General features: G+C 33.0%; 1 protein-coding gene across 1 annotated transcript in view; it reads left to right on the top strand.

Moving 5' to 3' along the window:
- Abcb7 (ATP binding cassette subfamily B member 7) overlaps positions 1–14,300 on the top strand; it is a 177,144-nt gene that overhangs the window by 150,476 nt on the left and 12,368 nt on the right. Inside the window, exons 5-13 of the mRNA XM_057759164.1 lie at positions 2,166–2,298; positions 3,158–3,426; positions 4,363–4,451; positions 4,541–4,628; positions 5,624–5,798; positions 6,690–6,847; positions 7,689–7,852; positions 8,004–8,133; positions 13,343–13,514. Of these exons, the coding sequence (XP_057615147.1) occupies positions 2,166–2,298; positions 3,158–3,426; positions 4,363–4,451; positions 4,541–4,628; positions 5,624–5,798; positions 6,690–6,847; positions 7,689–7,852; positions 8,004–8,133; positions 13,343–13,514 (1,378 nt within the window). The remainder of the gene's footprint in view (positions 1–2,165; positions 2,299–3,157; positions 3,427–4,362; positions 4,452–4,540; positions 4,629–5,623; positions 5,799–6,689; positions 6,848–7,688; positions 7,853–8,003; positions 8,134–13,342; positions 13,515–14,300) is intronic.

The following is a 14,300-nucleotide window of genomic DNA, read 5'->3' as shown; positions in this document are numbered from 1 at the left end:
AACCCAGACAAAATGAAAGATCTACATGGCAGATAAGCTCTCCTACTTTATTAATATCTTTCCGTCATTTTTAAGTACACGTACTTCTTTGCTTTTTGAAAGTATTTTTATGAGAAAATTGCCAATCTTCATTTATATTTAGTGTTAGTGCTTATTCTTAGCTTTGTTTCTTCTGCTAATAACAACACAGGGCAGATGACATTAATGTGTTCTGCATACTTACAGGAATGGTCGCCAAACTGACCAAACCCAAAAACATTTTTAAGAAAGTAAAATAGTACAACTTTAATATGCTGAATTCTGTCATTACTCACCATCATTGTGGCAACGGTATAATAAGCTGTGAATTAGGAGAATCATGTGGTTGTTTTAACTATCACTTTTCTTTCTACTGAAGAAAATGTATTGGAATGCAGAATAAGAAATTTGACCTCATTATATGGGAAATCTAGAATCATCTCAAATTTATTTAAATTGCCCAAGTTATAATTTATAAGTATAAATGTCTTCAATAGTGCTTTTGAAAACATTCATTTTAGGGTACAAAAGAAATAAAATATATGGGTCCTGCCTTGTAAGTTGCTGATACAGCTGTGGCATACTGGAAATTTTACTGACTTCAAGTACCAGGCTTCAATTTTAATCTCCCCTCTGCTGCTTATCATTCATATCATTAAACCTTGTGGTATCTGCCTTTCCTCAAATATTGACTAGATCATGCACATGCACAAAGTTAATAAGTGTATCATGAGAGTGATAATATTGAAATATAGCCTATTAAAGTGGGTGTTAGAAAATGTGGTCAAATTGGTGCAAGTTTCTAAAAGTATTACGAATAAGAGAATCAGATTGAGCTTTAGAAAGTGAAAAGATAGTGGGGAAGCGTGAATAGTTAGAAACCTTCAAAATGTGAGCACAGCACCATACCATCATTCTACATTCTTAAAAGCATATTCTACCAGATGTTTATATATTTTTATTGATTTTTATTGAGCTATACATTTTTCTCTGCGCCCTTTCCTGCTTCTCCCCTCCCCTTCAACATCTTGAATTTTGCAGGAAGCTGTTTATATTTGAATGTTATTTTTTAATGTTATCACAGTTAATTGAGATCTTGTTTGGTAAGATTTACATAGCTTAAAAATAGTTAAATTCTTATGTTTAACAAGAGGGTATCATGGCAATAGGGCAGGTGCTGTCTTTTCAGTGTGTTTCATAGTCCTTGTTCATTGTTTGCATTTGTTTTTAAGTCTGTAATTTAATCTTTTCAAAAGTCCTTTGGTAGTCTGTAAATTTCCTGAACATAAGTGCTGCTTTCTGTATTAGAATTGTTTTAGGATAGTCTAAAAGAAATATAGGACAAATGAAGACATTCGATGTTTGATTTTCTTTTGAATGATATTAGAACAAAGACTGTTGTGGGCTAAACATATCTATCAGTGGTAATCTTTCCCCATTAGTAAATCATTCACAGATTCTTGTCACTTTTCAGCTTTATGATCCTTTTTGCTATATAATATCAACTTTACATTAGTGAAAAATAACTTTAAAGTATTTAAATATTATACTCTATTGCAGTAGGATGAAAAAGACTGATATAATGTAGACCCTCAAGGCTATAAAAGGAAAGGAAAATATATATACACATATAACTATAATGCAAGACAGTTTACTGCTAAGTGCCATGAGTTCTGTAGGATTTCAGATTATAGAAAACATTTTTAGCAGCTGATAAAGAATGCTTTTGTGGACGCAGGAGCATTTGACTAATTCACATAGTTTTGTTTTGTTTTTTTTTTTTTTTTTTTTTTTTTTTGGTTTTTCGAGACAGGGTTTCTCTGTGGTTTTGGAGCCTGTCCTGGAACTAGCTCTTGTAGACCAGGCTGGTCTCGAACTCACAGAGATCCACCTGCCTCTGCCTCCCAAGTGTAATTCACGTAGTTTGTAAATTAATATTAACATGGCAGTGTGGTGTAAAAATCTTAAAATAGCAGAGCTTCTAGTTAGTGCCAAAGATTTTTATCTTTGTAAATTTCAAAAATCATTTCAATTCCAGTAAATGTATCCAGTAAACATTACCACAAATAATAATTTAAGGAAAATATTTGTACTTTTATAATAAATGTTTTGTGTATGGTAGGTAATTGATGTTTTTATATTTTTAGGCCATGAATATTGTGGTTCCTTTCATGTTTAAATATGCTGTAGACAGCCTCAACCAGATGTCGGGAAACATGCTGAACCTGAGTGATGCACCAAATACAGTTGCAACCATGGCAACAGCAGTTCTGATTGGCTGTATGTGTGATTCTTTAATCTGTCTACAGGTGTTGACTTTCTTCAAGAAGGTTTCATCATATTTGAGCAGATGACCTTTTCACCACAAATACAACTTAGCATTTTGGATTTTTATTATTTTATGTGAGATTTGTTTTGATCTGTTTTTGAAAATTCTTTCTATGATATGCTTTGCAAAACTTTTGTGACAGTAGCATTTTCCATGTTTAAAAAAGAATAATATAAAATAAGACATTAAATGTATTACTACTACCTTCACTAGGCTTTTTTATAAGTTATCTTTCTAGAAAGGCCAGTTATTTTCTTACTGTTAATATTAAATAGAAGTGGATAATTAATGATATATGAACATTAGTGCTTTGTTAAAATATATTGAGTAACCATGACATACAGATGCAATTAGAAAATAATAGAATGTTTTCTTAAATGAAGTGGGGAGCTGTACATTTGAAAGGGCTCTTTAAGACTTTAGAGACAGAAACAGGAGCTTGCTAAAAGCACTTGACTCTTCAGGATCTAAGCCTTTTGCATTTGTTATTTGAGAGAATTGAATTAGATATTGTACACTTATCCACAATGAGGCCATCTGGGCTATTCTATATTAAAAGTATTTTAATTGGAATTTTTTTCAGCATCTGAAATCTAGGGTCAAATAACACTGAAAGGGATTTATGATGATGGAAAGGTTAATACTCATTAGAATAGATGAGTTCTATGCTTCTTTTAGTGTAAATATTCTGTGTTATATGTATTGGATGAATTATTCATCGTATAAAGATTTCGTGTAGCCTTGCCACTTATACTGCTCCAATTCTAATGTTTCTATACCCCCTCCTACCTTTTTCTTTTGTTTTGTTAGATGGTGTATCAAGAGCCGGAGCTGCCTTTTTCAATGAAGTTCGAAATGCAGTATTTGGAAAAGTAGCCCAAAATTCAATCCGAAGAATAGCCAAAAATGTATTTCTCCATCTTCACAACTTGGATCTGGGTTTCCATTTGAGCAGACAGACAGGAGCTTTATCTAAGGCTATTGACAGAGGAACAAGGGGTATTAGTTTTGTCCTCAGTGCTTTAGTGTTTAATCTTCTCCCTATCGTGTTTGAGATGACGCTTGTCAGTAGTGTTCTGGTAAGTAATGCGTTTTTTCATAGTAACCTTTTATCTTTCAATCTTATTAATAGCAAATAAATAGTTGAAGCTGTTTATGCTCTTGCATACCTTGATGCCAGAAACATTTTGCTGTTTGTTTCATTATTTTGCCACAGACGTCAAAGGACTTTCCAAATTATGTATTATTTTTTAGACACCTAGATCATTGATTAGTGCTTCTAATGTTTTTTTCCAAGAATTTTGTATGTCACACATTGGATTGTGTGATCAAAATATTTAGATTTGTTTATCAACCCTAACACATTATAACATTGTAAACTTTAAATTAATTGCTCTTTAGGCTTATACAGTTTCAATGTTAAAATTTGATGGTATAATTGTGACAGGTGCAATTTGACTTTCTTTCCTTGTTACCTTGAGTAGATTATTTAAGATATTTGATTTTTAATCCATTATTGATTAATGTAACTTCTCAGCATCATAGTTTTTATAAGTATCCTTTGACTGAAGTTTGCTGTTGTGATGCTATAAAGCGACAAGAACAATAATTACTTTCTTTTTTAAGTTTTGTTTCATTTTTCATTGTATTGTTTTTAAAACAATAATTCTAAAATAAGGAATATTTCTTATTTATTTGAAGTGCATAGAATCTTAAATAATACTTTCAAAGAAAATAATATTCTCTATAAGCTTTCTGTTTTGCCAAGTGTTATATTAAAATTTAGACTGTAAACTGCTATATGCAGTTACAATTTTGATTCAAATGTAATTAAGCATGGTTCATCATCACCTTTTACTAAACTAATTATTTTTCCATTTTTAAAATTTCTATTTTATTCAATTTTATTTTACATAATAGAGAATGTTGCCAGTATCTCTCACTTTTCCTATTGTAAATGATGAAAGCCAGAGACAATTCAATCACTTTTCACTTCTCTTGACTTCTTTTTCCAGTATTACAAATGTGGTGCCCAGTTTGCATTGGTAACCCTAGGAACACTTGGTGCATATACAGCATTCACAGTTGCGGTTACACGGTGGAGGTATGGTATTTCCCAGAGGCCAGTCAAGGCTTCAGAAATTAGTTATGGTATAGCATATGTTTCAGGCTGTGTAAATCTTTGTCTTACAGAACTAAATTTAGAATTGAAATGAACAAAGCAGATAATGACGCAGGTAACGCTGCTATTGACTCACTGCTGAATTATGAAACTGTGAAGGTAATCTGTCTAAGTGTCTTTTCAGCTGCCTTTCACACTAGGATTTGTTCTGTCATTTAATTTAATGGGCACTGTAAGAATATCAGATTAGGATAGGATCTCTAGGTGTGATGAAATAATACTCCTTCATTTTTCTTTTGTTTAGAAATGTTCTTTTCTCTTTGATTTTTATTTGGAAATATCAGAATTTTACCTTCTGAGTTTTTAAGTGATCATAAATATATGATTAGCATCTTGATTACAAATGAATATTAGCTAATTAAGTTGACATGCAAGTTCTTGATCCTCTTTTTATCCTTCATAATGCCTAACATCGTGCTTTTCCTTAAATTTTTCATTCATTTTTGCATTTATTCACTTAATTACTGAATTGCTCTCATATGCAAGCACTGTACTAAGCACTAGGCTATGATAGGAGGAGATGGTAAAAAAGATTACAATGTCCCCCTTGACTTCTCATAATTTTATAATGTGCTAGAAAAGTTAAAGGAAGTATTCAAATGACTATTCAGAAAGTCATGATATGGCGAGGGCAGGTGGAACTATGAATTTAAGGCATCAGATTAAGGCTTTGTGAAGGAAGTGTCACTAGTAGAAGGCATGTTTAAATCAAGTCTAGGTTCAAATTTATTAACTAGTTAAGAAATGTTTGTTGGATGAATTTTGAATATAATCCATTACTTGAAAACCTTCAGGAATACCATAATCTAATATATTGAAAGTCAATATTTTTATGTTTGACAATTTCATACATGTATATAATGTATTATGATTATATTCCCCCCATTATCCTTTCCTGTCCTCTTCCCATTATCCCTTCTTATTCCCTTCCTACTCCTCTGATCCGTTTTTTTCTTCAAAGTTGAATTTTATTTTATAATAGGATCTTCAATACCAAAGTATATCTATATATTAAGTATGATAAAACTTAACCAATTGCATAGAAGAGTATATATTCAAATTTGCCCATAGTTACTATTTTTATATATTTATAGTATTTTAATAATGAAAAATATGAAGCACAGAGATATGACAGATTTTTGAAGACATACGAGACTGCTTCATTGAAAAGTACCTCTACTCTGGCTATGCTGAACTTTGGCCAAAGTGCTATTTTCAGTGTTGGATTAACAGCTATAATGGTGCTTGCCAGTCACGGAATTATGGCAGGTAATGGATTGATGGTTATCACATTTAGAGACTATTATAAATGGGTTAATGGAAGAAATAAGTGTTTTGTATTAGTTGTAAAGTGTGCTCAGTAAAGCACTTTGACATTTTCAGAGTGTTTTTCTTTTCCCATCAGAATGTATTTTCTTGATTGATAATTCTTTTACTTCCTTTTTATTAACACTGACTTACTTATTGAATGAAAATACTGCTTATTCATTTTATGGTTCTATAACGTGATTCTTTAGGAGAATTTGTTTTAAAAATCAACCATGTAAAATGTTTACTTTTATGATACCTTTTTTAAAAAATAATAATGCTTTTATTAATTTGAGACATCAACCTTTTTAGTATCTGGTATCTTTAATTTTTCTTATAAACCTGGAAAACAATGCTATTAATTTACTGTTTAGTTTAAAGGTCTTGTTTTATAATTCAGTAGCTTTTTCTACTGGGTTATTTTCATTTGCAAGTAATGTCTGTGCCTAGTCTTCCTAATATGAGATGCATCATCTTTCTTGTTCATGATAGCCATTCACTCCAATTTTAATATATGTACTTTTATGAGTTTTCTTTTTAAATACTATACAAGAAATCTTTACTTATGCCTTAGAGGAGAAAGGAAATATTTTTAACCTTCTTATTCTGTCATTACTTAAATCATTCTTTTTCATATATTACACAGTGTGTTAGGTATGCTTTTCCCTCTCCATGCAATATACACCAGGTTCCTACATTGCCTAATTCATGCATTCATATGCTCTATAACTTGTGTCAGCTTAAATGTTGCTGATTATGTACATTTAGAACTATGTGTCACAGAAATTGGCTTTAAAACTCTTTCTTAAGCTAGAGAGCTTATACCTTTTCTTTTTCCAACTGCATAATAAGGTGCCCTTACCGTCGGAGATCTAGTAATGGTGAATGGACTGCTTTTTCAACTTTCATTACCCCTTAACTTCCTGGGAACTGTATATAGAGAGACAAGACAAGCACTCATAGATATGAACACTTTGTTTACTCTGCTCAAGGTAGACACGCGGATTAAAGTAAGTAATGTGTATAGTAGCCTTTTCAGAAGATCATGGAGTACTGTCTCACTAATACTGGGTTGCTCCAGGACAGTGGTTCTCAACTTGTGACTTAGAACCTGTGACAGAGGTCACATATCAGATATCCTGCATATCACTTATTAACACTACAATTCATAAACAATAGCAAAATTATGGTTATGAAGTAGGAACAAAAATAATTTATGGTTGGGGGTCAGCACAGCATGGTTGTATTAGGAAGGTTAAGAACCACTGTTCTAGGAGAATATTCTTACATCACTAGGTTAGACAAACAATTTCCTCATTGTCATCTCTTCCCCAACTCCTCACCAAGAAAATCTTTCCTGTGCAGTGATTGCATACACCTTTAATCCCAGCACTCCAGTACTTGGTACACAGAGGCAGGCAGATCTTTATGAGTTCAAGACCAGTGTGATCTACAAAGCAAATTCTAGGACAGGCAGAGCTGTTGTTATACAGAGAAACCTGTCGTGAAAAAAACAAGATAGATAGATAGATAGATAGATAGATAGATAGATAGATAGATAGATAGATAGATAGATACATACATACATACATACATACATACATGGATGAATGGATGAATGAATGAATGAATGGATAGAGTGAGTCTTCCCAGCATCTGGCATATATAGGAATTTCTTATCTGCTCATTTTTATGCAATGAGTAATGAAAAAAAATCATACTTGGAAGTGACCTTATTCCATTTGCATAAACCTCCTTTCCCATATTTTTTTTGCTCTCCCTGTTAATTAAAAGCATTGTCTAAAGAGTAGTATAAGTAGTATGTTGTTTTTCTTTTTTCTTCCCTTCTAGGACAAAGTGATGGCATCTCCCCTTCAAATAACACCACAGACAGCCACAGTGGCCTTTGATAATGTGCATTTTGAATATATTGAAGGACAGAAAGTCCTTAGTGGAGTATCTTTTGAAGTCCCTGCAGGAAAGAAAGTGGCCATTGTAGGAGGTAGTGGGTCAGGGTGAGTAATTTAGTTTTTTATAAAATTCTACATTATTGTCTGATAATTGTGGATGTGAATTTTTTATCATAGTGAAATAATTACTATACTTAAATTGAGCTTCCCTAATGACGACAGATGCTGATTAGCCTTTCTTCATCTCCAATTTCAGAAAGAGTACAATAGTGAGGCTGCTGTTTCGCTTCTATGAACCTCAGGAGGGTAGCATTTATCTTGCTGGTCAAAATATACAAGATGTGAGCCTGGAAAGTCTTCGGAGGGCAGTGGGAGTAGTACCTCAGGTATTTTAAAACAAAAATGTAATTGTTAGAGGGTTGGTGGATATATTACTATAATAATTTGAATCCAAGGAGCCAGCATATGCTAATGAAGTGGACAATGTTAAACTGTTCAAGTGAAATTCTACTACCAAAAGGAATTGTGTTTTGAGACAACATCTCACCATGTACTTCTAACTGGCATGGAATTTACCATGTAAACCAGATTGTCCTCAGTCAAGCAGACATGGTTTCTAACCATAGCTCTAAGACTAATCAGTTCTATGGCACTAGTCTCACTTTCCTCATTTCTAAAATAAAGATAATATTTATAAGAAATACTTATTATAGAGGATACACACATATATATTTACCAGACACAATACCCACAATATAAATGTTTAGAAAATTAAAACTAAAACTTTTGAATATCTTTTAACAAATTAAATCTATAATTACAATGTAATTTATCTACCAACCTCAAGTTTTATGCCTTATTTGCTACTGGTCTAATTTATTATCAGGCATACAGTGCCTGACTGATAGTAATCATTTAAAAATATTAGGTGAGTGACATTGAAACAGAGAAGTAAATTCAAAGTAAAGCCTGAGAAAACAAGACGTAGATAGTCTTACAATGTATATAGTTTTATCTTAAAAGTCTATAAAGGAGTTTGAAGCTGTACCTGAATGCTAGAGTACTTGTCTGATGTCCACTGGTAAAGTTGATTTATGAAACCAAGTATCAGATCTCTGGGAGAACAGATCATATGGGGAAGGGAGAAGAGAAAACCTATAAGAAAGTCACCAGGAAGGAAATGGTTATCACAGCATTTGGGAGGCTATGATAGAGTAATTGACTTAAGATTGAGGCAGCCTGGGACATAATGCATTCCAGGCAGCTCTGGACTACAGAGTAAGATTCTATCTTTTAAAAACTAAAACAAAAAGAGTGATCTGACAGGGGTATGCCAATTATAAAAGGTCCCCAAGTGCTCCAGCATATGGCACTCCTTTCTATCCCATCTTTTGCTGAAAATCACAAATTTTAGTCGTATGAGTCACCTAGGAAGATTGTAGAAATTCCATTTCTTTTTTCACATGCTCGGCTTCTGATTGTGGAGTACATTGTGAGCCCAGAAATCTATATTTTTAATATGCATCTTAGATGATTCTGATAGATACTTTAAGACTGACTTTGTGTTAAGAAACAGTAACCTATACTGTTTGCCAAGTGAACTGCATTCTGGACTGTGACTTCATTTGGTCATGTGTTCTAATTCATATGTCTTATTTCTGCCATTTTTTTGGGCTATATAATGATTTCACGCATCCTTTTGAAAAATAAAACATTAAATTCACGAAGGAGGAAAAGCAATTTATCCTTATTTGAGACATTAGTAATATAAAATTCGGTGAAAATGAAATAACACTTCTACCTAATAGATTGATAAATGAAGTTCTTTCTTTTTATTCATTTCTCTTTAGGGGCACTCCAGTCAGCTCCCAAATAATCACACAGAGACTTCTTATGAATGCCTGGCCTTAGCTTGGCTTGTTTCTAGCCAGTTTTCCTTAAATTATCCCATCTACATTTTGCCTCTGGGCTTTTACCTTTATTTTTGTATATCTTTTATTTTCTTCTTATTCCATTGCTGGATGTGTAGCTGGGTAACTGACCCCAAACATCCTCCTCTCCTTCTCCTTTTCTTACTACTCCTCCCTTTCTTCTTTTTCTCCTATTTATATTCTCTGCCTGGCAGCTCCACATGTCCCTCTTCTGCCTAGTTACTGGCTGTTCAACTCTTTATTAGACCAATCAGATGTTTTAGGCAAGCAAGTAACAGCTTCATAGAGTTAAACAAATGCAACATAAAAGAATGCAACACATCTTTTTATCATTAAATAAATATTACACAGTATAAAAGAATGTAACTCATCTTTAACTAATATTCCACCACAGATAAAGATTTTGAAAACCAGAATATCTAATTTAGATATAATTCTGTAACATGGGCATCATTGTTTTGCTCATGAAAGAATATGGTTTTCATCATAAGAAAATTAACAATACATATAAAGTTCTGCAAAAGTATTCTGATAACTCTGACCCTAGGAAATTTTAGTAAGAAATTTAATACAATGTTATCTACAGCATTATTTATAATTGTCCAAGGTGGATACCATATAAATATTCAGTGATAACTGAATGTTTGAAGTATTATAGTTTCAAGTGCCATGTAGTCATTAAGCTTTATCAAATTATATTATGATTGTTTTGTTGAACAAATATAGATATTTTGCCTGCATTTAGTCAGTTTTTGTACCCCATACATCCTGGTACTTGAAGAGACCAGGAGATTTGAATTTCTTGAATCTGAGGTTACAGATGAATGTGAATGTGTACTGGGAACTGAACCCAGATTCTCTGGAAGAGCAGCCAGTGCTCTTAATCAGTGAGAAATTTCTTCAGCTCAGCATTAAAGTTTTAAAGAATATTGAATATCACGAACAGTCAATACGACTACGTAAAGAAATATTAGATCTGTTTAATGTTGCAAACTATTACTTTAAATATGTGAAGGTGTGTTGTGTTGACAGAAGTTTCTGTTTTTCCTGGTCCTGCTGCCATTCAGTCCCAAAGAAACACACAGAGTTCTACGTTAATCATAAACTGGTTGGCCTATTAGCTCAGGCTTCTTATTAACTCTTATAACTTATATTAGCCCATAATTCTTGTCTGTGAGCCATGTGGCTTGGTACCTGTTATCAAGGCAGTCACATCTTGCTTCCTCTGCATCTAGGTGAAAGTTGCAGACTGAGCTTTCCTCTTCCCAGAATTCTCCTCTTCTGGTTACTCCACCTCTACTTCCTGCCTGGCTACTGGCCAATCAGCATTTTATTAACATACAAGTGACAAATCTTTACAAAGTACAAATCCACTATCCCACAGCAAAGATGTGTTGCATTTGTTTATGCTGTATTTGTTTAACTATGTAAAGATGTGTTACATTTGTTTATCCTGCATTTGTAACATGTAACGATGTGCTGTTTTGCCTGCCTAAGGCACCTGAGTGGTCTGATAAAAATCTGAATGGCCAATAGATAGGCAGTACAGGGTTAGGCAGGGTTGGCAGGCAGAGAGAATAATTAGGAGGCAGAATCTAGTCTTAAGAGGAGAGAACTAGCCAGGTGGTGGTGGTGCACGCCTTTAATCCCAGCACTCGGGAGGCAGAGGCAGGCGGATCTCTGTGAGTTCGAGTCCAGCCTGGTCTACAAGAGCTAGTTCCAGGACAGGCACCAAAGCTACAGAGAAACCCTGTCTCGAAAAACCAAAAAAAAAAAAAAAAAAAAAAAAAAGAGGAGAGAACTAGGGAGAGAGAGAAGCACTCAAGGCCAACCAGCCAGGCAGTGAAAGTAGGACATACAGAATGAAAGAAAGGTGAAAAGCCCTAAGGCAAAACATAGATGAAGAAAAGCAGGTTAAATTGAGGTATAAGAGCTACTGGGACAAGCATAAGCTAAGGTAAAGCATTCATAACTAATATTAAGACTCGCATTTTTATTTGGGAGCTGGCGGTCCAAGAAAGCCTGCTATAAAGGATATCAAACAAAATATTCTGGCTGTACAACATAGATTAATACTTGCAATTAGAGAAAAAGATGGAATAGACACAAAAGCATTAATGTGTTTTTCTAGATGATAAAGTTAATACATTATTTAGTTTCTTAAATTTGTGAACTTTGTGTGTGTGTGTCTGGTGCATGCCATGTTATGTCATACCTACAGATAGTTCTGTGGTTATTTAAACTAAATTAACAATTGCATTATTTCACATAATTACTCATATTTAGTGTGTGACAAGAGTATTTAGCAAAAATCATGAAAATAGTTCATTTGTGTTTTGTTTTGGGAAATAGGGTCTTACTCTGTACTGCAGGCTAGTATCAAGCTCATGGTGCTCCTACTTCTGACCCCAAGTGTTGGGATTACAAGGGTGAATCACCACACATGTTTAGTTAATTTTCATTTTATCCATTTTTTGGTTATATTTTTCTGTTTTTTGGTTAGCATTTATTAATTTTTTCTGAATATAAAGTACTATAAAAATAGTTCTGTGTGTAGGACTTTGAGCTTATTTGGTACATTTAGTATGAGAAATTTATGTTTGTAGTGGATATATAAATGATCAGAATATTACTTGAAATAATATCTGAAATTCTCAACCTGAAAATACTGTAAAAGAAGACCTTTACTGGGTCTCCTGGTGAATATTAACAATTAGAGCCATTTTATTTCACCTTGCTCTCAACCATTCAGAGACCGAAAAAAGAATAGGAGATGAAGGCTCACTTGAAATAAATTAGCTTTAGTATGCCATGTCAAAACAAGGTGAATTATCAAATGACAGCTTGCACTGAGCTTCCTCTATTAAGTACATAGATGATGCACAAATTCTTTATTTGCTGAGTTTCAAGGCCAAAGTAAAAGCTTCTTATAAATACAGGGAAATATATCTAACCTCATTAGTAATTAAGGAAATTCTAATATAAACAAAAAGTACATTTCACTCTAAAATCATAAGTGAAAATGAGTACCAGGGTTGCTAAAGCTATGGAGATCTAGCAACCTTACATGCCATTTAGTAGAACATGCTCATATATTACTAGCTGCTGTTTTTATAGGACAGCTGAGCAGTAACATTACAAAGTAAATATAAACTTCACTTTTGACCTATCAGTTAACATCTAGGAATCCGGAATTCTTGCATAAATACTTAAGTCTGTAAAGCCATTTATATAATGCTTTTATCCCAACATGTTAACCACATTAATAGACATTAATGGGGGAATAAGTAATTTTTATCTATAGTAGGAAATATATAGCGATTAAAAGAATGAAATATGTTTCTATTATCTAGAATGGAAAATCTCCAGTATATGTTAAATAGAAAAAGCAATTTACAATGTAGTATGTGTAATTTGAGTTCCCTTGTTTTGGAAAAAAAGCATATGGTTAAGCATATAAATGTCTCAAAATAAGTCTGGAATGAACATAACAAATTATACATGGTAATTAGCTCCAGAAAGAGACCTGAGACTGCAGGTCTAGTAAAAGGGATTGTTGTGGTTTGCTATTTACAATTACTTTATGTCTTTATACTTTTTAAAATTTATATAAATTTGTATAATGAACACATATACAATGGGTGTCTATACAAATCTGCTTCAGGATGCTGTCCTCTTCCATAACACTATCTACTACAACCTTTTATATGGAAACATCAGTGCTTCACCAGAGGAAGTATATGCAGTAGCAAAATTAGCTGGTCTTCATGATGCAATTCTTCGAATGCCACATGGATATGACACACAAGTTGGGGAACGAGGACTCAAACTATCAGGTGAGCAAAGATCTTAAAGCTTCTACTTTTATATTCTCTTCAAACCAATTTGTTGGGACTGTTTATATTATTGATGGAATCTCATATATATCAGTGTTAATGTGTAATCCACAACCTTTAAGGAAAGCCAAGACTTACTCACCTGGAATATAGTAAAAGTAGAGTTAATTAGTTTAGTACTGAATAGTGTATCTCTCATCTTATTTCCTAGGTGAGGTTCGGATGTCTAAACGTCCTTACACTTGTCCTGTTCATTTTCTTATCTTTCTTAGCTCACTGGTGAAAGAAATTTTGAGGTTTTATATGTTTCTATGCAAATGTTTAATCATGAGATGGTATATTTAATCATAACTTTAAAATGACTGGATTTTTGAATAATTTATTTATTTACAAAATTTATTAAGTATACACTGCATGGCTCCTATGCCAAATTATGTATGGCTAAATGGGCCTGCTGTCAAGGAATGTGTGGTCTATTAGAAATTTTTTATTTAAGTTAAGAATATTTTAAGCAAAGATTTTCTAGTTAAGTTTGTTTGTGGTTATTGTTTGGTCATAGCTTAGTAATATATGTTTATCATTTCAGTGTACCTTATAAAAGTTTATATAACTTGCCCTTGTAGTTAAGAGAAGGTAAAATGTATTTGGTATACACTCTTACTTTGAAATATGCTATTAAATAACAGCTTATCTCAAAACATACTTAAATATTAGCAGATTGGGACCTTTTATGTTAAGTCATAAATTAGGTATTCATGGTTTCATGTCTTTAAGTTTTCTAGTTTC

Source organism: Chionomys nivalis, chromosome X (genome assembly GCF_950005125.1).
Source record: "Chionomys nivalis chromosome X, mChiNiv1.1, whole genome shotgun sequence".
NCBI classification, from domain to species: Eukaryota; Metazoa; Chordata; class Mammalia; order Rodentia; family Cricetidae; genus Chionomys; species Chionomys nivalis.
The sequence above is the reverse complement of the archived record's forward strand: the minus strand, read 5'-3'. Positions and strand labels throughout refer to the sequence as shown.